The sequence below is a fragment of the Branchiostoma floridae genome, chromosome 8 (genome assembly GCF_000003815.2).
Source record: "Branchiostoma floridae strain S238N-H82 chromosome 8, Bfl_VNyyK, whole genome shotgun sequence".
NCBI classification, from domain to species: domain Eukaryota; kingdom Metazoa; phylum Chordata; class Leptocardii; order Amphioxiformes; family Branchiostomatidae; genus Branchiostoma; species Branchiostoma floridae.
Window position 1 is genome coordinate 5,800,785 of NC_049986.1, and position 25,734 is coordinate 5,826,518.

The 25,734-nt window shown below is 40.7% G+C and overlaps 3 protein-coding genes and 1 long non-coding RNA gene across 4 annotated transcripts in view; 3 read left to right on the forward strand and 1 right to left on the reverse strand.

Moving 5' to 3' along the window:
• Nucleotides 1-141, forward strand: part of LOC118421437 — a 4,226-nt gene extending 4,085 nt beyond the window's left edge. The window contains exon 3 of the long non-coding RNA XR_004831835.1: nucleotides 105-141. This is a non-coding gene — a long non-coding RNA (uncharacterized LOC118421437). The remainder of the gene's footprint in view (nucleotides 1-104) is intronic.
• LOC118421154 (NLR family CARD domain-containing protein 4-like) lies at nucleotides 140-4,896 on the forward strand. The gene is made up of 3 exons (XM_035828316.1): nucleotides 140-185; nucleotides 410-3,299; nucleotides 4,699-4,896. Exons 1-3 carry the CDS (start codon nucleotides 140-142, stop codon nucleotides 4,766-4,768), a joined length of 3,006 nt encoding a protein of 1,001 aa, XP_035684209.1. The 3' UTR covers nucleotides 4,769-4,896.
• A 300-nt stretch (nucleotides 4,897-5,196) lies between these two features.
• On the forward strand, nucleotides 5,197-19,614 carry LOC118421436. Its single transcript, XM_035828722.1, has 9 exons — nucleotides 5,197-6,223; nucleotides 9,408-9,458; nucleotides 11,017-11,328; nucleotides 11,774-11,995; nucleotides 13,866-14,084; nucleotides 14,961-15,017; nucleotides 16,814-17,095; nucleotides 17,819-18,046; nucleotides 18,575-19,614. Exons 1-9 carry the CDS (start codon nucleotides 6,064-6,066, stop codon nucleotides 18,793-18,795), a joined length of 1,752 nt encoding a protein of 583 aa, XP_035684615.1. The 5' UTR covers nucleotides 5,197-6,063; the 3' UTR covers nucleotides 18,796-19,614.
• Nucleotides 19,615-20,546: 932 nt separating this feature from the next.
• LOC118421155 overlaps nucleotides 20,547-25,734 on the reverse strand; it is a 9,714-nt gene continuing 4,526 nt past the window's right edge. Inside the window, exons 2-7 of the mRNA XM_035828317.1 lie at nucleotides 25,520-25,641; nucleotides 25,109-25,267; nucleotides 24,597-24,677; nucleotides 23,532-23,816; nucleotides 21,490-21,681; nucleotides 20,547-20,585 (exon numbers count right to left, since the gene is read on the reverse strand). Coding sequence (XP_035684210.1) covers nucleotides 20,547-20,585; nucleotides 21,490-21,681; nucleotides 23,532-23,816; nucleotides 24,597-24,677; nucleotides 25,109-25,267; nucleotides 25,520-25,641 — 878 coding nt within the window. The remainder of the gene's footprint in view (nucleotides 20,586-21,489; nucleotides 21,682-23,531; nucleotides 23,817-24,596; nucleotides 24,678-25,108; nucleotides 25,268-25,519; nucleotides 25,642-25,734) is intronic.

Genomic DNA, 25,734 nt, shown 5'->3' on the forward strand with positions numbered 1-25,734 from the left:
TGATTTGTAAAGGGGGCTTTATGAGCTGATACCAGGTACATGACACACAAATCTCTGTTTTAGGTTCTATAACCTTATACATGAACTCCACTTATCTGTTCCAGGTGCTGTTACCACATACCTGACACCTGTGTGAGTCATGGCTGAGGAACAAGGTGCAGCTGGTCAAGCAGGTGTAACTGCAGGTGAGGAATGCTACATTGTTATGATTGTCTTCTGACAGCCAAGTTTATAAGATATGTTTTTAGATATGCAATAGATGGAAAGGACCACTATTTAAGTAGTCCCTTATCCTAGGATTTAAACTTGGGAAACCCTGAATTTATTATATACCGTGTCTATGTTCTTTGCCTTATTCCCTAATGTGTGTTTGAGTTTGAAATCTTACACAGCTTAACCCCTATTCCAGAAGTTCTCCAGACGTCTGTGAAGAAGTACTATGAGTTGAAACTGTCTCACTTCAAGTTCAAGCCTATGATCTGGAATGACAACTTAACACTCGATGTCGGTGATATATACACCCGGTTAGTGTTGGTAGCAACAAGTGCAAAACAGCTCAAACTATGTGAAAAATATAACAGGTCAGAATCAGTGAGGGCAGAACAAAGGAAAGAACTGAAGTCATTAGACGACTTGTTCAAACCAGATGTCACAGGACTGTCCACAGCACCAAGTTGCATTCTGATTGAGGGTGAAGCCGGAGGGGGGAAGACAACGTTTCTGTCTAAACTAGCCCTAGATGCCATCTCACAGAAAACAGAGCTGGGCAAGCAGCACAACGTTGTTCTGTTTATCCGACTCCGAGAAGTCAGAGTGGGAGAGACCATAGAGGAGATGGTGTGGGACCAATGTGTTGATGATACAGCTGAAGGTATTGATGTACATTCCATCAGAGCAATCCTACAGAGGAACGAGTCTCGTGTGCTCTTCCTCCTAGATGGGTATGATGAGCTGCAACCTGAGGCCAGGGCACCCAAGCAAGCTATTCCTGAACTTTTGGATGGGGTAATGCATCCAAAGAGCACAATCGTGATCACCTCCCGACCCTCAGCAGGAGTGCAGCAGTACACCCGGCCAGACTGTCACATAAACATCTTGGGCTTTTCCCCTGAATATATGGTGAAATATGTGAGGAAATATTTCATGAAAAATTCTGAGCTGGCAGAGGACTTCATCAGGCAATATTTCATAGTCAAGCCAGAACATAGCCATTTGGCAATTGATGATTTAATATTTCTTAAAAATCAGGATATCTTAAGTAACCTTATTCAGACCCCAGTTTTCCTTATGTTTGTCTGTGTGTTGTGGGAGGAGGACCAAGAGATGGTGTCTACTGGAACAATGACGGGGCTGTACGACAACCTGCTGACATGTCTGGTTACAAAGCACTGTAGGCGGGAAGAAGTGGATATGCCAACAGAAGGGTTGCCTACAGAGGTTGCTGAGTCATTACTGCAGCTCGGCAAGCTTGCGCTAGAGGCACTGCTGAGGAATGAGACCCTGATTGACCTTACAGAAGCAAAGAGAGAGAAGGTTGATTGGGAGTTGCTGTTTAAGCTTGGTGTGGTCTCCTTAGAGGTGTCTTCTTCTAAATTGCATCCTAGGAAACAGCTGAACTTTTCACACAAGACCATGCAAGAGTTCCTGGCTGGACGATATGTCGCTCGTGCTCTGGTGAACCAAAACATTGTAGAGCTGCTGCAGCTCACCTCCATTGCCAAGGCGCTTGAACTCGGCAACTTGCTCCAATTCACGTGTGGCTGTGACTCACGGGCAACACAAGCTGTGATGGAGGAACTGAGCAATCTCAGTAAGAAAGAGTTTTCAAATCTTCGACCAGATGACTTTCAGACGTCCCACCTACCTGTAAAGCCAGATATGGAAAAATCAGTTCAAACTTACAGTAGGTTTATGTTGCTCTGCCTGAATATTCTGAGTGGAAGAAAAGAGCCGGACATGCTGCAGGCTGTCAGCAGAGCACTACCAGTTATCATCATGGACCTGGATAGACTCTGCAAAAAGCACAGCACTCTTAAGTATTACTTGGAAAACACCCAGTCATCACAGTTCCCGGAAGGAATGGTACTAGAACTGTTTTATGTTAGTAGTTCAAAAGCTCTTCAGTACCTGGAAGAAACGTTCACTTCTACCATTCCTGGCCTGCGGTTAGACCTAAGAATGTGCCACCATTGCAATGTAACATTTGACTCACCTGATGAGACAGCCAGGCTGGTTTCCGTTCTGAAGAATGTTCCCGGTCTGAGGGTGCTGCAACTGGTCGACACAGCACTAACACCATCATCACTCCAGCCACTTGTGCTGGGGTTCAGCCACATGTCTCTGTTGGAGGAGCTGGATCTTAGCTGGAACCCTGACCTTGGTAACGCTGGGATGGAAGTCCTGAAGGTCGGGCTGTCCAGTGTTCCACACCTGGCTGTACTCCGTCTCGGAGAGGTTGAAATGACTGCTGTTGGCATGTCGTCCCTGGCTCCCTATATGCGCCATCTTGTGGCACTGAGAGAACTGGATATAAGTTATAATGAGATTGGTGACACTGGGATCAAATCTCTCACCACTGTCCTCTTAATCCTCACAGCCATGCAGGTGTTGGGCTTGAAGCGGATCGGTATTGGCCCTAAATGCATGTGCACACTAGTCCCTGTACTGTGTCAGCTAACCAGACTGATCAAACTGGACATTAGTGATAATGCCATAGGAGACCCTGGGCTGGAATGCTTGGCCACTATCCTTCCCCACTTCACAGCCATGAAGGCATTGGTTCTCAGAGAGACAGGTATCGGCGACAGGGGAATATCATCCCTGATCAAAGCTCTACCTCACCTGGTGCAATTACAGGTGTTGGATGTGGGCTTCAATAACACAGGAGACTCAGGGATTGTTTCACTGGTGCAAACACTCTGCCAACCCAGCAAGTTGGACATGGTGCAAAACCCACCTGGTGACAAGAGTCTGACCACATCCCCTCACTGTAACACCACACTACAAGAGCTGTACATCGGTTACAATAGTGAAGTATCAGGAGCTGGACTGGGGAAGGTCGCACAGCTCATCAGCGCACTGCCTGCACTGACTAGGCTGGACATGTCTGGTTACGAGGACCTGTTTGGTAACTCATCACCAGTACACCTGTCTGACACCGCTGCCATGGCTCTGGCCGAGGCTCTACCCAGACTCCCTGCCCTGGACTTGCTGGTCCTTGAGAACATCTCCATGGAGCCTGCAGGGTTCCAGGCTGTGGTGCAGGCTGCTGAGGAACATCCTACACTGGGGAGTCTGCGGTGAGTTAGATATTATATTGCAAGCTTTATTGACACTAAAAAAAAGTTTAGTGACTTTTATATTGGAATACTGTACTCTAGGGTATGCTAATAGCTCAGAGAATTATTCAAAGTTTTTAAGTATTACTAAGTATTTATAGAATCCTCAAGTGGCATGATTTTATGTGCGAATGGCATAAGTACATGTAACACTTTTTGTATTTTCTTAATTTGTTTTGTATTACCCATGGATAACCAGTGTCTGTACAGTCAAACCTGTCTATAGCGGCCACTCAAGGGACTGGTCAAAATTGGCCACTATAAAGAGGTGGCCGCTATAGAGAATATGCTAATTAATTGACAACAAGCAATAAGTTACACATGGTTTTAGTACCCACTGATCTTTATTCACATAATAGACCATAATACAGTACTGTACATGTACTGCAATGATTTTACACTATATGTATTAAGAAAACAAAAGCTATAAAAAGTTTTAAATGTTCTACAGTTGATATTGTCTGAAGAGACCGGTATCGTCATATTTCTTTGATCTTTCGTCTTGTATCCTTTGAAACTTCGCCGTCCGTGTGTTCCCTCCGCCGTTCACACGTCAGGTTCGCCCATTATGCTAATGTGGTACTCACAAGAAAAGTCTCGTCATTTTAGGCTTATCTCTTAATAAATGTAAGAATAAAATCCACCATAGTCTGAAGTTCATATTATTTTGTCTTTGTAACAATTCATTTAGAAAGTTTTTGTGATGAAAATTAACCTAAGCGATAGTGTATTAGAATGTAACTTTAACGCAATTTACCTACGTAATATTGGTGTCGTCTATTGACCTTATATGACCTCGCTTGTCGGCGGGTATGGGTAGCGCCAGTTTACGAAGTTTTGTTTTGAAAATAAATCAAAGAGGTTTTAAATCCGGCGTAGGGTGACAATACGGCAGCTGTATATGGCCGAATGCGTGCCGAAACATAGATCAGCGGTCCGTGTGGCCGTAATCGGCAGTGTTTTTGTACCTGTGGGACCGGAAATCGTGTGGCCGCCAGGCCGCGTTGGACAGGTGGCCGCTAAGCCTATTTCTCAATCATTACGAATCCAAGGGACCGACAAAAAGTGGCCACTATGGGCAGGTGGCCGTTATGCAAAGGTGGCCGCTAATACAGGTTTGACTGTATTTTCATTTGATTTATCAATAAAAATGATATTAAGAAAAGATGTAGATGGAATTTTGTTGTACAATACACCTTTTTTTACTATTGATAGCATGTGCTGTTTTACAGATGCATGTACCAAACTCAAGAACGCAGTTATCAATAGATTCATTCTTATATTTTAAACACACAGTCAGTCAATGTTTGCAATTTGATTAATAAGTAAGCATATCTCTTTTTTCCTTTCCCATGTACAGCTTTTCCAGGCGCAGAGTTCCTGATGGAGCGAACACCACAGCCAGATGTCTGGAACTGTCCATATTCTGAGTAGAAATCTGTTTGTTGGAGTATCCCACTCCCACTGACTTTTTAAAATCCGTGAATTAAACAATGCCTCCTGCCTCTGTAAGTTTGACAGTAAAAATGTTCTGGAAATAAATCTATACTATACTATACTCTACTTTGTCCTTGTTATTTTCTTGGACTGGCTAGCTCCATAACATGTGAAGGCTGATATAATGTGTTCATATTCAAATTGGTCCAAAATCTGGTCCGCTGTTTTTTGTAAGGTCCAAGGAGAAAAAAAGTTTTTTTACCGGAACATTGTACCCACCCACCCATCAATGATACAGGACTTTTCCTCTGCCTCCAAAAAAGAAGTCAATCCCAACCTGTTTAGAAATGGCAACATTGGTATTACAGTAGAATATTGTTCATAACTGTCCATTGTCACTTGTATATCTACTAAAAAAAAAGTACTATGTTTATACCATGTACATGTACATGTACTTGCAACTCGGGCACAAACTTGCAAATAAACTTCTTATATTGTTTCCATTGAAAGAGCTCCCACAATTACATATTTCAAGTAAAATGGTGTCCAGGAGTTTAAAAAGTGTTTTCATTAGTAATGAAAATAGAGAATACTCAGAGAGATGGAATTAGTTTCTGACTGTCACACACAGTATAGCCTCTACCAGGCTCTGCAGATCGGTGGTCTGATAGTAGAAACTGGACATAACTCTGCATGTTTAGCTTATGCCTGTACTGCTGAAAGCAACCGATATGTCTGTCTATAGCACCCTTGCCGAGTTGGTATTTGCATAATGATGAACTGCAATGACAAAAATAGAGTCCATAGTACGCTAAGGCAGTCGGCCGGCCAGAGGAGTTGCCAATATTCAATTTAGAATGCTTTCAAACAATTTGGCATACAGTATTAGGTTTTGCAAGCTATTGTTACTTTTCCCCCCGTGGTCAATTATGGTTCATTCAAACTTGACCACGGTAATCAACATAGTTGTAGCCAATTTGCCGGTTCTGCGTCAGCATTATACAATCCAAACAAGCATGTAATGCAATTATAAATTGGAGTTCAGAAACAGATTTGTTGTAGTCCAGACTTACACAATCTAGGACTTAAACACTTACAATGGGCTCCTTGAGAGTTATGAAATCTTTAGCTCTCTCGTGTATTTTCGTCCTTTGCTGTGGTACGGAAGTCTTTGGAATTATAACTGCGCAACAAGCAGCTCATTTGAAAGGTACTTGATATCTTCTCTCCCTTTCTATAAAGTGGTTTTAATATTTAACCATATTTGAAGTAGAATCTGCTATTTGAAATGCTGCTGACTTCATATTCTTTGCGAGAAAGTTCTAACTTACCATTATATTTAGCACGAATTTCAGAGATAAAGGCAAAAGTTGACAGAGTGAGTTTGCGGGTTGTGGAAAACAAGGATCTGTTCACCTCCTTGTTGCAGAAAGGCCTTCCTTCTTTGGGTAAGATTTATTACTTTTCTATAAAACATATTTTATACTCTTTTACATAGAGATTGATTTCATTTGACGTCTATTGGTGTAACATGTACAGAATACACTTTGATGGATACAAGCTATGCTCACAAAATATGTAACACGCCATTTACGTGGAACACGGCACTGGTATTTTAATTTCATATATGCCAGCTGTGCCTATTAGGCTTAGGTCACATTTCCAAACCGGGGCCCAGCCAGGATTTGTTAAGAATTCAAACCAAAGTTAAAAAGTATAAAGTAGGAATTCAATGTTAAAGTTTTAGAAGATCCGTCTATTAAGTTTTTTCTTGAACTCCTTGGACATAAGGGATGGTTTAAGTATTGACCTTGTTTGTTTAGATCAATAGTTTGCACTTGAGGCTTTTCTTAGAGTGGTCTGAGGGTTTGATCGATGAGTGCTTTGTTGAAGGTCCAGTTTTGGTGACCACACTTAGCCAAGTTACTTCTGAGGTGTTTGTTTTCCTGTGCTTTTACTGCTGGATTCTTGTCAATCCTAGCTCCTTTTGTAGGGCCCCTGGAACAATTTGGGTGTGACGTTGAATTTTCTAGTAAGTTTAGTAGGAAGGGGTTTCATGTATCACCATTAACAAAAGAATGAATAGTGCTCCTGTCAAGGTTTACTGACAGGTTGATTTGCAAGTTAATTTGCACCCATTCATTAGAAATACAATCCTTCATGGAGGACGTACAAGTCAACAACCTTCACCTTATTCAGAAAAGGGGGGGGGGGGGTCATGCGCACTCATATCACTTTACTCCAGAGCAACCATATGTATTGCCCCCCCCCCCCCCCCTGCAAGAAAAAAAACAAGCAAAAATTCTAGCCAAACTGACTACAGGTATATTCTTTAAAGAACTGAGTGTGTACTGCATATAAATGCATCTAATTTCGCGTTTCAAGTTTTCACAGTAGTTTTACGTTCGCGGTAGTGCCTTAAACTATGGTCACAGTGGTGAAGTGGCCACCGCAAAAACTGAGAACATAAAAATACCGCAAACATTTCTGCATCTACAGTATTTAGTTTTGCTTGCAAAGCCACACCTATTTTCTTAAATCATCTAACAACCTTTGTCTTCTAGTGTAACTTTCGTGATTTAATATTGAATTGATGAATCATGCTAATCAGGTGAAATACAAGATAGTGGACAATATCTTAATACTTAATTGTATAGAAAAAAACATTCAAAGAAACGTTATCATATATTCTTACTGGAAAATGTATTTTTGGAAAGCCAGATTGGGTATCCAAGATGGCTGATTCCAGGTGAGGGTTTATAAATATAGAAGAAGAAGAACTTTATTGCACGACAACTGTAGAGGATACAGTGTTTGGCAACTTGTACATACAATACATACAGAACAGTTTAACTACTAGTACATGAGTTCTAAGTGACTAATCTATCTTACACATGGTATATAATATTTACAATCAGGCTAGCATTATGTGCTGGTTCATGATAGTATATAATATTGTCTTATTTTTTAAATGAGTTATATATAAATTGACCGACATAGGCAGATATATCAGCAGGACATGATAATAACATATTAAACATTTCTGTCTTGGTAGGTGTTAATATTGTATCAGATTTGCATTTAATAGACTGTAACATTTTTTGTCTCTCTCTATCATAAGTTGGACAATCCATTATAAAGTGGGATTCAATTTCAATATTATCATGGCATGTTGGACACAGTCTCTCACTGGCTGGTGTGTTGTGATGTCTACCCTTTTCGATTTGTAGGGAGTGGGCACTAATTCTTAGTTTCGTAATGATATTTCTAAAGGATTTGTTTTGAACAGTTAAAAGGTAATTTTCAAGACAGAAATCTTTTTTGATTCTGCAATAAGTACTAAGTTTGCTTAGACTTTTTATTTCTTGTCTCCAGCCAGAGAGAAATGTGTCTATCAGGCGGTTTTTGAATAAATTTCCAAACTGATTGGCATTCACGGCAGGGTTGAGCCAAACAGTTTGGAAGCCGTGTCTACATAGCATGTCTTGTACATGGACAGCCCAGTCTTGTTGTAGCTGAACAGAAGTATTGTAAGCTTTCTTTGACGAGTCTGTCATTTGGAAGACTATGTAATCTAAGCCAGTATTTTATCAACTGTGTTTGTGAATCAATGTATAAAGGAAAAACTCCAATCTCACCCCTGACAGCAACGTTACGGTAATAGAGCTTTTGGGAACGCCGAGAGTAATTTTGCAATAGTTCAATAGTACAAACTCTAAATCCGCAATTTCGTAAGATACTGTTGGTTGCTGTAGTGTTATGTTTTGTCTGTTAAGTATGTTTGATTGATAGATAATGTTTAGTTTGTCACTGTATTTTTGAAATCGAACAAGGACAGGGCGCGGTGTGGAAGTGTCTGGTGTTTTGCCGATACGAGAAGCTCTGAGGATGTGGATTTCTGATCCCAGTGTCGTACTGAGGATCCTAGCTATTGAATCTCTGGTATTCTCACTTTGACATTCTTCTTTGCCGCGGTTAAATGAACCTGAGGGGGTTAGATCGACTCCTAGGTATGTATAAGAAGTTGTAATATCAATTGTGCGGCCTTGTATTTTATATGTAGAATGTTGACTGTTTGTCCGTCCATTTTTTGTGAATATCATTACTTTAGTTTTCTTTTCATTTATTGATAATTTCCAAATGGAGCAAAATTGGTCAAGTGTTCTTAGACATTCCTTCAAGCCTGATTCAGATTTTGATAGAAGAACGAGATCATCTGCCCAGAATAAGCTGTTGATGGGTGTGTCTTGTAGAATGAGAGGATCAGACGATCGTGAATTTAATATGTTTGGAAGATCGCTTAGATATAAATTGAAGAGGAGGGGGCTAAGGTTGCACCCTTGTCGCACCCCACATGATGATTGGAAGTATGGTGATAGGCCATTTGGTGTTTTTACGCAATATCTTACGTTAGAGTACATTGATCTAATGATTTTGAAGAAGTAGATTTAGCTATTCAATGACGTCATCTTGACTTTGTTGCTGTTGCGATTGAAAACCACTGACACTAATATTTTGTTAGAGAAATGTTGATTGAACTTGCGTCTGAAGGTCACAATAAGTGAGGATGCATTTGGGGATTAGAAACGTTTGAAAATGTAATACTCTGTTTTAACAATCTCGTTACAACAGACCTTCCAACCGTTGAGCCGTCTATACCTGCTTCCACCACAACTGTTGCAGGTAAGATGCATGCCATGCTCGTTTAAGGTCCTTGGTATCTCACTGTACTTTGGACACCGGTGCGACACTGCAGGGTTCAAAAGATTACTCAATGAATTTCAGAGATAAAAGACGACTTATATTTATGTTTTGTGTATTTTGTTGTCTCCAAAGTCATACATTGTACTTTTACGTATAACGCAATATCTGAATTAAAAATCTGAGAAAATAACACAACAGTGCTGCAGAGAGCAAACCCCGCAGTGCCACACTGATGCCCCAAGTGCAATGAGATATCAGGTTCGATTCATGACATTGTGAATTATCTGTCAGGATCTGCCGGTCTGCTAAATCTAGTTAGTAACAAACAAGAAAGTTTGTTAAAAAGCTGACCTGGGCGACGGTAAGAATAACTGGTATGGTGGAGTGAGTGTGATGACGGTATATGACCAAAATAATTGAAAAGAGCAAGAAATAAAAAGAATGTAGACTTTCTCACACCTGGTCTTGAACCCGCATCTGCAGATTGACAAGTCAAAGACTATTATTGATAAGCCAAATAAGCTTCAACTTTCCACCCTGTCATTTTAGTAAGGTTATCAACATAGACATTGCATCACCAACAATTATTTACAGGTGAATGACACAAAACTAAAAAACTTCAAGGAATTATTGGCATATAAAATTTGAGTGCCAGTAGAAGTGACTGACAAATATACAAACTCATTTTGCAGTTGCATTTGTATCATTTATGAGCTATTTTGAACGGAGAAGAGATATTTTTGATAGTTTCTTAGAAGTTCAATACGTAAGTATTGCATCCAAGGTAAGCCACAACTACAGTTAACTATGCATTTTGTTAGTCTGATTATGATGTGGGCAAAGCCACACATTTAGTATTCTCTACAGATATTCCACCTGACCAATCAAAACTCAGAAAAAATGGAACCTGTAGCATGCAGTCCACGTTTCCAGCTTTTTGATTGGCTAACATTCTGACTGTCTGGTGGATACGTCAGGGGTAAACCTATCAACGCACAGGTCACAAAATGGCACTCGGCAGCGCAGTATCACAAAAACGTTGAAAATGCAGCAAGTTCAGAGCATTTAATCGGCTAAATAACAACATAAAAATGCCCCACAAAAAAATATTCTAGTATTCTGTCCAAGTTTTAGTGAAATACCTTCGATTATTAGCGAGAAAAATAGCCAGCGGAAGCTCGCGGGTTTTTTCAAGCAACGCAATACATTTGTATACCTGTTAAAACATACGCTCGTAACATGTTGTAGCACTGGCTCAAAGTCAATGGGATTATTCACGCATGGTAAACCAACGCTCCGGGATCGAATCCGTGGACAGACATTGTTTTTTAATTTTTTTTTTCTTTTTGCTGCATTTTCGCGAAAATGTTGCCTTTCTTGTTGCTTCTTTTCCTGCGATTTTTGCTTTCTTTTCCCTTCGCCCACATCCTGCATTTTTTTCAAAAATGTTGCCTTTCTAGTTATATAGTGATTAAGTCTGCTCGCTAGCTTTTGTCATTTGTTGATGATTAGATATGTTTCTTTTTTGCTCAAATAGCCACAACGCCTTGCCCAAACACCGATACTGAGACTGTCAGCGCCTGTGAGAGAAACATATTGCATCTGTCCTGTACGTGCGGAAAGACCATCGTGATCGTGGACGCCATCTTCGGTCGGACGGTTGGTCGGTCCCATACCTGTTACTGTTGGACATGCGACACCAACTGTCGAGCAAGGAACAGCCTGTTCATAGTGAGGAGTCTCTGTCAGGGACTACAGGCGTGCAACGTGTTGGCAAGTGAGGCTATCTTTGGTGACCCCTGTGCGGGTACCCAGAAGTACTTGGAGGTATCATACCGCTGTATTTCAGGTTGGTTCTTTACTTCAGTGACTATCTTGGTGCATGTCCCTTCGAAGAGAGAAAAGCATTTTTGATTGTGATTCCGTTTTCCTGTTTATATTTTCTCTGTCACTACTTTATTTCGTGAGGGCAAATTGACGTGATGTTAGATCCCAAGTTAGCCGCAAGGTTGTAGGTTTCTAGGGACTGCCCACTTTAAGAGAGGGTACTATCAGGCTACCTGAGCTCCCCCCTAGCACCGCTCAGGGCCCTAACGGTGGCTGTAACATGCCCCCCTCCCCTTGGGAGCCTTACGGTAACATCCTTGAAAAGGTCATGCTAGTTAGAAAAGCAACATCTCGCGCATGTCCCGACAAATTTATATGAAATGTATGCACCTTACATAATCATGCCTACGTATGTATGTTATGTTGGAGATAGGGCAAGTTGGTTGATTTGTGATGCTTCATTACAGAAAGCAATGTAGCCATTGGTAAGACAGCAACACAGAGTTCCATGTACAAGCCTTTTTATGAAGCTGGAAAGGCTGTGGACGGTGTCAGGGGAACCAACGGCGCCTTGGGCTCCTATCAATGCAACCACACTTCAAGGCAGTATCAGCCCTGGTGGAAGGTTGACCTGGCAGGTGTCTACACAGTCAACCGGGTCAGCATATTAAACAGGGGGGACTGCTGTGGTGAGTTTCATTACCCTGTGGAAAATTAGTTACACGGCACACTGTATAATCTAGTTCTGAACACAAACATTGACAGAAAATATAAGTCTATCCTGAAATGACAAATTTTCACAACACAGTATAAAGCTCTGTCCCTCACTCATACTAGGGAAATGTATCATTTCAGAGCCTTTTGGTCATGTGAAATACAGGTACGCGTGCTTCTAATCTAAATTAGGGAATAGGCTGAGACATGTAATGGTGGAAGTTGGTCTTAACGAGGACAAGAATATACATCTCGCATGACGTTTCATTTGTAAAAGAATTGTCTCTTTATCTTTATTACCTTCGCCAAGAAGGTTATATTTTGGTTAGAAAATTTTCGGGTGTCCCAATATGTAGGTCAATCTCATATAACTCGAGCAGCTGTGGATGGAATGTCACGATATTTGGTATATGAGTTACGTTTGCGTATACCAAGGTTTTGTACTTCTGGCACTTTCTGTCGTGAGTGCAGCGGGGTGAGTGTGTGTGTGTGTGTATTTGCGTACAAGATAACTTTTGACGCAGTGGATCGTTTTGCATTATATTTGGTAATTATTTAGGGGTTTGAAAAACGACAGTCAAGTTCGATTATGGGCGTCCTGGCGATAGGTTGCGGTACTGCAGCGAAGCGTCGAAGTTGGCGTTAAAGTTATCCTGAAGTGGCAGGTTGAGGATTTTTGGCTAGTGGATACGTCTTTGGGTAAGTCGTGTAAGTTTGGGCCCCCTGGCGGCTTGTTCTGAACTGCAGTGGGCGATTTTGTTGTTATATTTGAAAGAGAGTAAATCAAGCAGGGGTTGGTGGATTTGCATTATTTTTGGTATGTACATACCTTAGGTAATGATTAAAATCCTGAAATGTATTGTATGCAAATCGGGGCTTACATGTAATTTACATGATAATTAGAAGAATGTGTAAATCCTTCAATGGACCTCTTTTCTGGACAGCCAGTGCTCAGTGTCTAACTACATCATTCTGTGCTGCAGACTTGTGTAGTTCATGACATATTTGTGTCAGCAAAACATAGATGTTATTGTTGCTAACACATTGTTTATTAGTTCTCACTTTGCAAGTGCCATGTTGTTTGTTTGTGCTCTATGGGAAGGGGTTTCTCCATTTTGATGTCAAGGGGTGTTTTCCCCCTTATTTTGGTGATGCTTATGTGACAGGGAAAAGTGGAAGCTTGGTGGTTTGTGGCCTTTTCATTACCTTTGCCAAGAAGATTAAACGTTTGGTTAAGGCTTAAGCCATAGTGTTAGGTGAGTCTTAATGTAGGTCAACAGTATAACTGGAGAACTGATTGATGGATCTTCATGATACTTGGTATTGAGTAGCGGTCGCAGAAACAAAGGTTGAGTTTGAAAATGGTTCGCCCGGTATCTTCCGTCGGTACTGCAGCGGGCCCAGTGTGTGAGTGTGTGTGTGTGCGGATAACATAACTTGAGAAGGTTTAAAACCTTTAAGTTATTGATAAAGGCATTCTCCTTAACAACCCTTCATTGTTCGGCGAAGGTATGTGTTTCGTGGAACTCTAGTTTTTATATCATAATGATCTTGAGAGAGTTACGAAAAGAACCTATAAAATGGCTGAAAATTGTACACTGTCTAGAGAAGGCACATCATATGCCTTCTCTAGAGGTAGCATTTATATTGATATGTATAATAATTATATTATTATATAGTAATATTATTATACATTATGTATAATAATTATACATATGAATGCCTTCTCTAGACATAGTGTATACTTTTCAGCCATTTTATAGCTTCTTTTCGTAACTCCCTCAAGATCATATTCTATTTCGAGGAGGTGAAGAGCTATGCAGCCGCATTGTTTTCTTTTCGTAGGAGACCGACTGAGAAACGTACTGGTGCGAGTCGGTCCTAACCTGGACATCTTCCAGAATGACCAGTGCGGGGAGACTTACACATCAACCACTCCAGTTAATGGAGAGGTCATCGTGGTTTACTGCAACCCACCGATGTCCGGTCGTTACGTGTCCCTGGAGCTGTCTAGACGGACAGATTACTTAAGTGTGTGCGAGGTAGAAGTCTATGCTGCCACAGGTAAATGAAGCGAAAGTTGTTTACAAGATCAACAAGTGCCTTACACACAGAAAAAGTCGGTATAAATCAACGGATAAAAATAAGAATTAAACACAATGATCGTGCTCCAAGAATATTTGTTAGTTTTGGTTATTTTAGTAACATTGTTGCCATTCATGGAATGGCTCTAAGTTTTAAGTGTACAGTAATCATTTCAGGAGTCACAGTGCTGCACAATTCTCAATCCATTACTGATTTTTACAAAAATGTAAATCCCCTGTACTCAACACTACAACTTGGTGCAGATAACTTTCTTGATGTTTATATCATGATACAATTTTTTAAAGACTTTATACCCGTACACAAAATAAAGCGCTTACCAACAAGCTTTCGATCAGTCCTCTGATCCTTCTCAAGTTGTAATGACCCAAAACCTAAGTCGCACTTCCGGAACGGAAGTGTGACGTCAGTAAAGGGTCAAAGGTGCTTGAGTTGGTACCGGCCCCTGTCTCGGTTGAGGGAAGGTTGATGGGCTCTGATGTAAATAGCCTGTTTCACTTTCACAGACTGTCAAGCACCTTTGACCCTTTACTGACGTCACACTTCTGTTCTGGAAGTGCGACTTAGGTTTTGGGTCATTACAACTTGAGAAGGATCAGAGGACTGATCGAAAGCTTGTTGGTAAGCGCTTTATTTTGTGTACGGATATAAAGTCTTAAAAAGATTGTATCATGATGTTAACTACCGTCACAGATGAACTTACATTCAAGTTGATGTTTATACTTTAAGATCCATACAGTGTTTTCACATATTCCCTATCCAAAAGCAATCTGAGCACTGATATTTGTTGATCGGAAACCATTAGAATTGATACTCAGGTTAAGCTATTTATTACAGCACAAGCGGAACGTTCAACTGTTATACCATCTATATCTGCTTCATCCACAACAACAGGTAAGAATCGTTCAGTTTATTTCAGTTCATCCTCGTAGTATGAGGTACCACAAAAAATGTTAGCCCAACATACCTGTCTAGCATAGGTCGCGTTCCTTCAAGGTTGTATCTCACTGCACTTGCGTCATGCCTGCGTCACTGTGGGGTTTGAAAGGTATCTATTCCATACATCTGTCTAATGTCTCAGTTTTTTTTCTCATATTGTTGGGGATTGACGAATGAAAAGCCCCACGTCTTTAGTGATCAATGGATTCTGTGATTTTAGTAGAAATGTGGTTTTGTGGACGTCCTATTGCTGCTGAAAGCTCAGGCATATTGCTTTCAATATCATAATGAGAGTAGTTAAGATGTATATCTTTCACTACAGCCGTTGCACAATATATTCGCAGTCTCTCTTGAACTGGCAGTTTTTTTCTATAACGTCCCTTTTCTATCTATAGCTTGTGAGTACAGAGGCTTATCTTACGGACAATGGACCGCTTGTCAAAATTATTCTGGTATAAATACCTTTCCGTTGTGTATTCGGTTTTAACATATTTGTAGAATCTCAGAGATAGAGAACAAATTTTCTTACTTTTGGGGCATTTTGCCGTCTTACTAAGTCATAGGCCTTCTACGTTTTACGAAATATCTAAGTTATATAAAAAAAATATGAGAAAATAACAAAACAGTGACGCTGTGAACAAAATCCGTAGTGATGCAAGCTTGACGTAAGTGCAGTGAGATACCACCTTAAGTCCAACTATTTCCTCAAGCACTTTTTGAGTGCAATGGTATAATGGTGCAAAAACCGGTGCAATGGCCTAGTGGGTAGAGTGTTCGCCTTGCATTCGGTAGGTCGTGAGTTCGATCCCCGGCCGAGTCATACCAAAGACTCTAAAAATGGTACATGCTTCTTTCTCTGCTAAGCACTCAGCACTAATGAGGAAGAGTATGGAGTTAAACACACATCACTACCAGCGGACCAGCCCCCTGCTGTAGTGGCTTGCACATGTGTGGCCCAAGGGCTTCGAAGTGGGGATGGGCGCCACCCTACGCGTCTGTAGATGCATGGGCAAACTTTAACTTTTTTAAAAAACTTTTTGAGTGCCAGGTTAGGTCGTCCCCTTATTCTTTTTCATCAGGTTGCCAGAGGAGAACAGTGGCGGCCATCTGGCCAATTTTCGGTTCTGGATATGGTTTTAGTGATCGGGGGTAGTCCATTGTTGAGTTTTTTTTACTATCAGGATTTTTAAAATACATTTTTTGGCTTGAAATTATTATTATTTTATTTTTAATCTACAGACTGAGTGTATTTCCCGCTTCTAATTCCAGTTAATGCTAGAGGGAAGGGGAGGAAAGTGACAGAGCCAAGCTAATGTTTACTTCTTATTATATATAGCTACCAAACAACATGTGCTACGACGAAATAAGTACTTTACCGAAATAAGTGAGTTTAGTTGGCAGCGGTGATAAAGAAAGTTTATCAGTTTTCGTGCTATGAAAATAGGTTTCTAAGAGGAATATTTCACAAAATTGAATTATTTTGGTTTTCCTACACATTATCGTCTTATACAATTTAACATTTATGACTTCATATTCATAGTTATTGCTTATCAGATGACATCATAGGTCAAAATACAACATGGTAGGTCATATCTTAAGCGAATATCTTGTTACAAGAATAACAAAAACATTGCCAGGACCACTGTTAACTTCAGTATGTTTCTAGCTTTTGTTATAGGAGCTAAAGGTTACAATTATGATAAATGCTACGTTTAACTGCTGAATTATTCAAATCATCATGCATTATACAGAAATAGCAACCGCCTGTGAAAGAAATGCTGTGCAACTGTCTTGTACGGGACGCAAGACCATCATGATCGTGAACGCCAACTACGGTCGGACGGTCGGTCGGTCCCATACCTGTTACTGTTGGACATGTGACACCAACTGTCGAGCAAGGAACAGCCTGTTCATAGTTAGGAGTCTCTGTCAGGGACTACAGGCGTGCAACGTGTTGGCAAGTGAGGCTATCTTCGGTGATCCCTGTTTCGGTACCCAGAAGTACTTGGAGGCATCATACCGCTGTATTTCAGGTTGGTTCTTTACTTACTTCTAGTATCTATAGTGGCCTATAGTGGCGCCTTTGTGGCGGTGACAGGCCATAGGGGCATGTTCGGGCATGACGCACCCGCCATGACACACGAGTCGGGTAGAAGGAGCCCCTTGCATCCTTGGTCTGAAGTCCTCCTGGTAGACAGAAACTCCAAACAACAAACCTGCATCTGCTGGGGCCGTCTTAAATGTTGCATACACTTGCCCCTGTAGGACTTATTGCGCCAGTAGACAAGAGGTTGGAGAAGAAAGTGCACACCCCTCCTTCACCTTAAAAATACAAGTGCAGGCCAGGCAGACGAGTCGCCTTAAACCCACCCTGCCTACCATTGTCTTCTGAGACAGACAGATGTAATTCCGTTTCTTGTCTCTCATTATGTTTTCCCGAAGGACCTTTAGACAGAAAAAGGTTTACGGAAAAGGCTGGGCTGTGCATTAGGCCTGGCTTAACAGGGCTATGTACCTGGAGTAGCTAATTGTTTTTTTTTTCACTCGCAGTACTTTTGGTCAGCGTAATGGTATTGTATGCAAGTATAGCTTTGCATGAGGCTATAGGGAAAACAAAAATGTTGCCTTTCTATTTTTTTTTCTGTCATCATGCCTTCTTCTGGGGGCAAATTGATGTGATGTTAAATTCAAAGTCAATGTAGAAGTAGTCTGAGAATTTTGAGGCCTCAGTTGACCATCGTGATCCTTCCTTGCAGAAAGCAATGTGGCCGTTGGTAAGTCAGCAACACAGAGTTCCACTCACCGGTATGACCCTTTGTATGAAGCCGGAAAGGCTGTGGACGGTGACAGGGGAACCAATGGCGCAGAGGGCTCCTATCAATGCACCCACACTTCAAGGCAGTATCAGCCCTGGTGGAAGGTTGACCTGGCAGGTGTCTACACAGTCAACCGGGTCAGCATATTAAACAAGGGGGACTGCTGTGGTGAGTTTTAGTACCGTATGGAAAGTTGCACGGCACACAAGACAAATTCTGCACCAGAAATGAACTGGTTGCAAGTTACATTTGGAAAAACATTATTTACACTGCAGACATAAAAGTCGCCAGGTAATTCCTACTGTTTGCGTCACAAGAAGCTAAATACCGAGTCGACACATCATCCAATAAAAAATAGGGAATCTTATATAATTAATGATTTTTTTTTTTGCTGTATAAATTATTATTGTCTTCTTGTACCAAAATGTACCCATCTTCTCATTTTTGGCTCACATTGACTCTGTAGTGCACACAGCTTTTGTAGAATCATAACGTCTTTGCATTTGGTTCATCATCATCATCTTTGGTTATAATATCAGAAATTTTATTTTATCGCATTCATAAAAGAAGATGTAAAATGATATTCTCTAGACATTCTGCAGCCATTATGAATAGTTCTTTCCAGAACTTCTATAATATCATATCTCTTTGCATGGGGGTCAAGAGCATTGCAACCATGTTGTTTTCTTTTCGTAGGAGAGCGACTGAGAAACGTATTGGTGCGGGTCGGACCAAACCAGGACATCACCCAGAATGACCAGTGCGGGGAGACTTACCCAACCACTCCGGTCAATGGAGAGGTCATCGTGGTTTACTGCAACCCACCAATGTCCGGTCGTTATGTGTCCATAGAGCTGTCTGGACGCACAGATTACTTAAGTGTGTGCGAGGTAGAGGTCTTTGCTGAGCCAGGTTAAGATGAAGGAAGAGTTTGGGTTTACAAGTAATGCACAACCTTGATAAAGGTGGTTTCACACGTGCGTATATTTTCAAGTGCGTATAAGGTCCGTATGAAAGTTTTAGCCTGTACCAGGCTCCACAGGTCACTGGAAAAATAGTCGAAATAGAGAAACATAGTCACAATTAACATGCCAGAGGAGTTAGCTGGCCGAGGAGTGTGGTTTGCAACCAGCTAAGTCCAGTAGCATATTATCTGGCTATATTTGTCCAATCTGTATTCTAATTCTGGCGATCTGTTGAGCCTGGTGGAGGCTAAAATCTTCATACGGACCTCAAACTGAATATTATACGCATGTGTGAACGCACGTGTGAACCCGGCTTAACACCTTGTATGGCACCCATTCTACTCGATGCCGATTGCGCTGTGAATAACTCATTGCGATCTAAATCGCCTTTTTTGTGAAGGTAATTCCACTCCTGTCTATATGTTCAAGTCCGTATGAGGTCCATAAGGAAGGCTTAGCTTCTTCCAGGCTCCACGTGTCGCTCAAAAAAAAATTAAAATTGGACAAGTATAACAATGGCAGCGGGGTTACCTGGTCGCAAACCATACTCCTCGGACAACTAACTCTCCTGTTATGTGTCTATATTTGTGCAATTTCTACTATTTTTTCAAGCAAACTGTAGAGCCTGGTAGAGGCTTTGAATTTTACACGGACCTCATATCGACTGCAATATATACCCATGTGTGAACTCCCCTTTTGGATGCGATTACACGACACATGTACAAGTCCATATGAGGCCCGTATGAAATTATTAGCCTCTACCAGGCTCCACAGGTCACTGGGAAAAAGTTGTACAGATATAGACAGATACCGTGAAAGACTTGGTCACAAACTTGGTTACAAACCATACGGACATCATACAAACTTACGCACGTGTGTCCGCGCCCTAAGATCAATCCCATTATTGAAATATCATGCAAAATGTACAGCTATGAAAAAATACGAGATGCAAGACCCAACTTAGTACTGTACATGTAATAAGACAGTGCATGTGCAAAACACTGTATCCATGCTTTCACATTTGAGCTACAGTCTTGTATGCTTGTAAGTTATCTTGAGGTGTCTTGTCATTTTTCTTATCGTATGTGTTAAGTTCAAGAAAGTATATTTTGCCTAGTAACTGGACTGAAATAAAGGGGTGATCGTTCTACCCATTCCAAACAAAGCACTCAAACAAAACAAAAATGAAACAAAATTCCGTCTTTTCCTCACCTTTTAGTGTCTTTTTTTTTTCAAGCTATAGCAGTGGCCATATACATTTTAAATGATGTACATATAATTTAGGTTTATGTGTATCTATGCACTCAGTAGATGTTGATACGGAAAAGTCTATGGGAGAACGAGAAAGAGGAAGCTAGAGATTGCATTTCAAGCTCCTGGCATCTGACCTTCCTTTATCAGCCAAATCTTATGTACTATTTAGATTATTTCACTATTTTGTGAGTTTATAGGTTTCTGGAATTTTCGGTGTGTGGCTGATGTTGGTGTTGTCCATGTAGGTGCAAATGTTAATGGAGAATATGAAATGTCTCAAAAACCATGTTATGGTGCAGCCTTTAAGTTCAAGCCATATGTCGGTGCTGTTTTCTGATATTGCACTTGATTTGCCGTTTTCTTTGGTTCCCGAATTCCTCAATTTTAAATGGTATTAGTATCTTAAAGTCAGTCCGTTGGAAGACGAGATAGTGTTTCCAAGAAGGTTATCATGCGACTCCTCTGATGAGTTGTTTCCTCCTACGGTCCTGTAAATGAATATGAGTACATTTCAGTTTCTGACTTATTGAGTATGTTATACCTAACAATATTTGTTTAGCTTAGGCATGTGTATTACAACGAGCTCAAAGTCAATTCCTTTTCGTCATATTGCGGTACACCTAAAGGAAGCAGATGTTAAAAGATATCACGGACAAATAAAAATTACTCAACATGAGAAATCTATAGGTCTTCTACGGTAACTTAATATGCGAGGGATAGAAAAATATTGATCAAAGCACTCAAAGACCGGCAAGGGATGAGTAAGTCAACGATGGGGTCGTTAAGGGAGTCATTTCCTAATCCATGAATTACAGTATTTATGTTTAACTATGTGTTGTTCATCACCAAACTTTACAATTTTAGGTAACACGTTCATATATGTTATATTATGTTCATATTATGTGTCCAAGTCTAACTGAGGTCACTTTGAATATAGATTATATTTCACGGAGTCTCAATTTGAGAAATTGTGTCCTTACAAAGACGATTCTCTTGCCACTACTGATGACATTGCTGCGGTACTAGTCGTGTCCTGTTGGTAATGTGAATATGTAACGTGAGATTGAGTACTATACAAAACCTTAACAAGATCAGCAATGTTAGGGTGCCATAAATTAATTTACAGGCAGTTTGCATATACAATTTAGCGAAGCCTGTTAAAATGGTACACAATAACGTGATAATATTATTGTTGAATTGATAGCTATAGATATGGTATGAAATTCAGTTGAATGCACTAGTTTCTAAAACACAACCATCGGCATACTCTAACATTAAAAATACATAGTGAGATTACACCAATGTATGACCTCTATGTTAATTGTATCTTGTCATGCAGGATAATAACAGAATCATGTTACCATCTGATGTTGATATGTAATACACGCATACATATAGATTATACTCGCCACACAACTCCAGGATGCGGTTGGCGAGTTCGCAGGGGTCGCCTGTAGCGCTGAAGACATTGGCAGGGCCACCAGCGATGGCCTCAAGCGCAGCGTTGTTCACAAGGGCTGTCAATCCATTGGCCACGACGTACACAGTGATACCTGCATCCTTTGCGTCTTCAACCTTTGCTACCTGAGAAGACAATAAAAATAGCTCTCTACTGTTAGGACCTTTCTACGACTTAGCTCATGACTACTTTCCACCCAAGGTTAGTCTTTAGAAGTATGATAAATTGCTGGCGACTCCTTGTATCGATTGGGCATTGGTATTTAGGCTTAAAAGTAATATACTTCCTTATTCACCTTGTTATATGATTACAACCAGCAGGTACTGCTTTTCGAAGAGGCGGCTGTAATGTAACGTGTCTTACGACCCACCATGAACACGGGACCTCATTTTACGTGTATTCCGAATGATGGTTCAACTAAAACAAGCTTTTTCGAGGATTCGGATCGGGTCTCCCAGTTATTAACCAAATGGTACTAGAAGAGTATGTGGAGAAGATCAAGCCAACCGCTCACGCTTACGCCACACCTTTAGAAAAGAGGCTGGGGCCGTGTGTTCCCCGTTTAGGAACTTTATTTGAACCGACACACAACAAACATGTTTCGCCGTGTGGCTTCCTCAGTGTTATGGGCTCGAATGAGCATAGTACAGCATGTCCTCGCTTTTATAGGCCAAGTGCATAGTGCACTGACCAGGTGCAAGGTACCCTAGGTGGCTTAACGGTGCTAGAAGCTCAACTGTGAAGCTTCTACCAATGCCATTAAATCATCGCGATGTTTTATGGGATCAGTTTTTTTTATTAACCCTCAAACACCCGAGTGGGGTCCATTTGAAACCCAGGCGTACATTTTGAAGTGCCATTTGAACATTTTTGATCGGAAGAAAAAAATAATCCTTCCGTGACTTTGTCAGTCAATATGTCTTACACCTTCTCCTAAGTTTTCGCAATGATTGGTACAATAATGTGGAAATTATAAAGAAAGTTTGTGTTCAGTCCCTCTGGGGTCCAAACGGACCCCAGCAAAAATGTGCAGTTTTTAAAACAAACTTTGGACGCTAACTCCTTAACCACTTATAGTATGACTACCAAACTTTCAGACGATAATAAGAATGATGATGATGATTGGTTTATTTATTTCAAAATCGAGGATACCTGGCAGCCAAAGGCTGAATTGCGTATCTTCTTACAGGGATCACAATAACAATCATTTAACATTATACATTATACATCTCAAAAACAAACACTTCGGATTGAACTTACAGTACTAAATGCGGAGGAAACGAGTAAACTACTGTAACAGTTTTCAAATTCTGTCGTTACAGATAAAATTGATTAAAAACATATCTCTGCTATCTGTCAACTAGCTATAGCTATAGACGTCATTTCCTGGTGGCAAAAGTATCGTATCACACAAAAAGGAGAAATACATTGCTATTGAAGCCGTAGAAATTACTTTACATCATCGTTGAGAAGTCGAACCAAGTAGGGTATAGGGGAGTCCCTGTATCTATTTGTTCTACATTTAACCACTCTGAGTTTGTTAGAGTTTCTGGTGTTTCGTCCATGAAGCTGACCTGTCTTCTGTGGGAGCATGTCTGGGCCCAGTTTCTTTGCGAATTTTCTGCACAAGATCTCGCGTCTTTGTTGCAGAGTGTGGAGGCCGGTGCGCTCCAGTGCCGCTTCATAGGACGTGTACTGTCCACCTAAGATGGTACGGAGAGCTCTCTTCTGAATTCTTTCCAACCGTGCAGTGTGTTCCTTGGTGAGTCCGGGATGCCATACAGGCACGCAGTATTCTACCACGGGTCTGACATAGGATATGAATACTTGGAGCAAATCATTCACCGTAACATTGAACCTTTTCAGACTCTCTAAGCGTGAAGAGTCTTCCGTTAGCTTTGGAGATTATTTTTGATACATGCGTATCCCATTTTAAGTTTGACTGTAACCATATTCCCAAAAGACACGAGACTACCACGATCTCCAGCGGGGTGCCATTGATTTTGAGAACTGGAGGGGCAGGCGGAAGCTTCATGAACGAGAAAATCATAACCTTGCACTTGTCTGCATTCAACAGCATGTGGTTTTGACTGGCCCACTGATTAAAGTCATTGAGCTCTTCCTGCATGATAGATGGCGCATCATGTTGTCGCGTCTCTGCCAACGACAGGTCGTCGACAAATTTCCACTCACTGAGGGGAGACTCTCTAACAGCGTCATCAAACACAGCCAGGAATATGAGGGGCCCAAGAAGTGTTCCCTGTGGAACTGAACAGGACAGTTCATGACGTCATTGGTCAAATCTAAATCCTCACAAAAATTTCTGTGTCATCAACATGTAATGTGACGACATTATGACGTCATTTACATAATCAGGGCGGCCATTTTGGATTTTGACCAATGACGTCATGAAATTAGTATAAATTATAAATTTTAAGTCATGAAAATTACATTGAATTTCATAGAATTTAATTGTTGTCAGAAAACAGGTGTAGTTTACCAAGAAAACCTTGTTTAAATTGAAATTGTCAAATTTTGGCAAAAATATGCCTGTTAGAATATGGTTGCCATGGCAACCCTCAAAAATGATAAACGTATTTTATTGACTAAAAAATTTTGTAAACAATATTTTGTGATAAAATACCAAGTTTCGTAGCTTTAGCTTTAGCTGTTCATGAGTTATGCGACATAAATGTTGCTGAGGGCCTCAAAATTCCCCTATCAGGTCGGAATAGGTTTAGTACAAAACGTGGTCCTTCTGAACTTTTGCTTAAATTATGATAATTAGTTGGAATTAGCAACACTTTAACATCTCAAAATCTTCCTCTAACATTGACAAAGCTATGTATATACAATGATCGCCGATAAGAAATGGTACTGAGATTTGATTAACAAAATATTTTGGGGTCCGTTTGGACCCCACTCGGTCATTTTAGTCGCAAAAAAGGTCGGGTGCTTGAGGGTTAAAGAGTGTACTGGATGCATACTATAGTATAGACTTGCATATTCTGAGCAGTAAAAAGAAGAACAAATTCAATACCAGTTCGTCAATGCTGCCTTCAGTGTTCCCGTCAGTGATGATAACCGCTACCCGGGGTGCGTCTTCACGGGAGACAAAGGCCTATAGAAGCAATTGAAGAAAGCAAGTAAAAAAATATCATCAGCATTGCATTATAAAATAATTTGAAATGAACACCTAAACTAGCCACGCACCTTGTAAGGTTCCGAAAAAAGTACACATTCTTATTCTAGATCTAGATTCTAAGATTTTACGTTGTGGCGTCAGCTGAAAATTAAGAAAATAAAAACTGTGAAAACATTCCAACATAACATTCTAAGAGTTTGTTCTTGGGAGGAAAGCAAAAAAAGGAACTAGAAATATATTCTTTTTTAATCCACCGTAAATAGTGCCATGCTATATTGTTCAAAATTGAGATATCCCAACAAGTTTTTAAAAAGTACTAGCCTGATTATCTTACCAATACACGGGCAAGTACGTGGATTGCCAACGTTATAAAACTTGTACATATATAGTGTATAGCGCGTTCCTACCGTATTTGTCATGTAGTTAATGGCCAGGCCAGTTCGGGTGAGGCCCCCGGTAAACTCCACATCGCCAATGGCGTACATCAGGTCAGCTGAGTTGCTTGCAGTGAAGATTCCTAGTTTAATACCAGTACTAGGCACACACTCGTATGCAATAACTCCAACCTATGTAAATAGAAGCAAGAAAATGAAATTGTGTTTTCCTGTCATGCCCAAAATGCCCCACTCATAAAAAAATTGAACACGCAAGATTTCGTCGCTCCTTTATCTTGCGGGAACACTATTAATAAAATTGCCACCATATTCGAAATTAGTTTCCTGCAATCTTTTTCAAACCTTGGCAATACGAAAGATGTAAATTTGGGCCTTTTATGATTGAGACTGCAAGTATATGGGCATTAAGGTTTAAAAACTCACCCCGATTTCCTGGTCAGTGAAACATTGTGCAAAACCCCAGATGTACTGTTTGGCAAGGTTGAACCCGGTACGTGGTATGCTGGACGAGCGGTCGAGCAGGAAAACGGTGTCGATGGCACAAACTGCAGCAAAAGAATGTTTTGCGAACAAGAAATTGGAAATATGCATAGATTACACATGGGTAGTGCGTCCCTTATACCCCCCTCACATTCGAT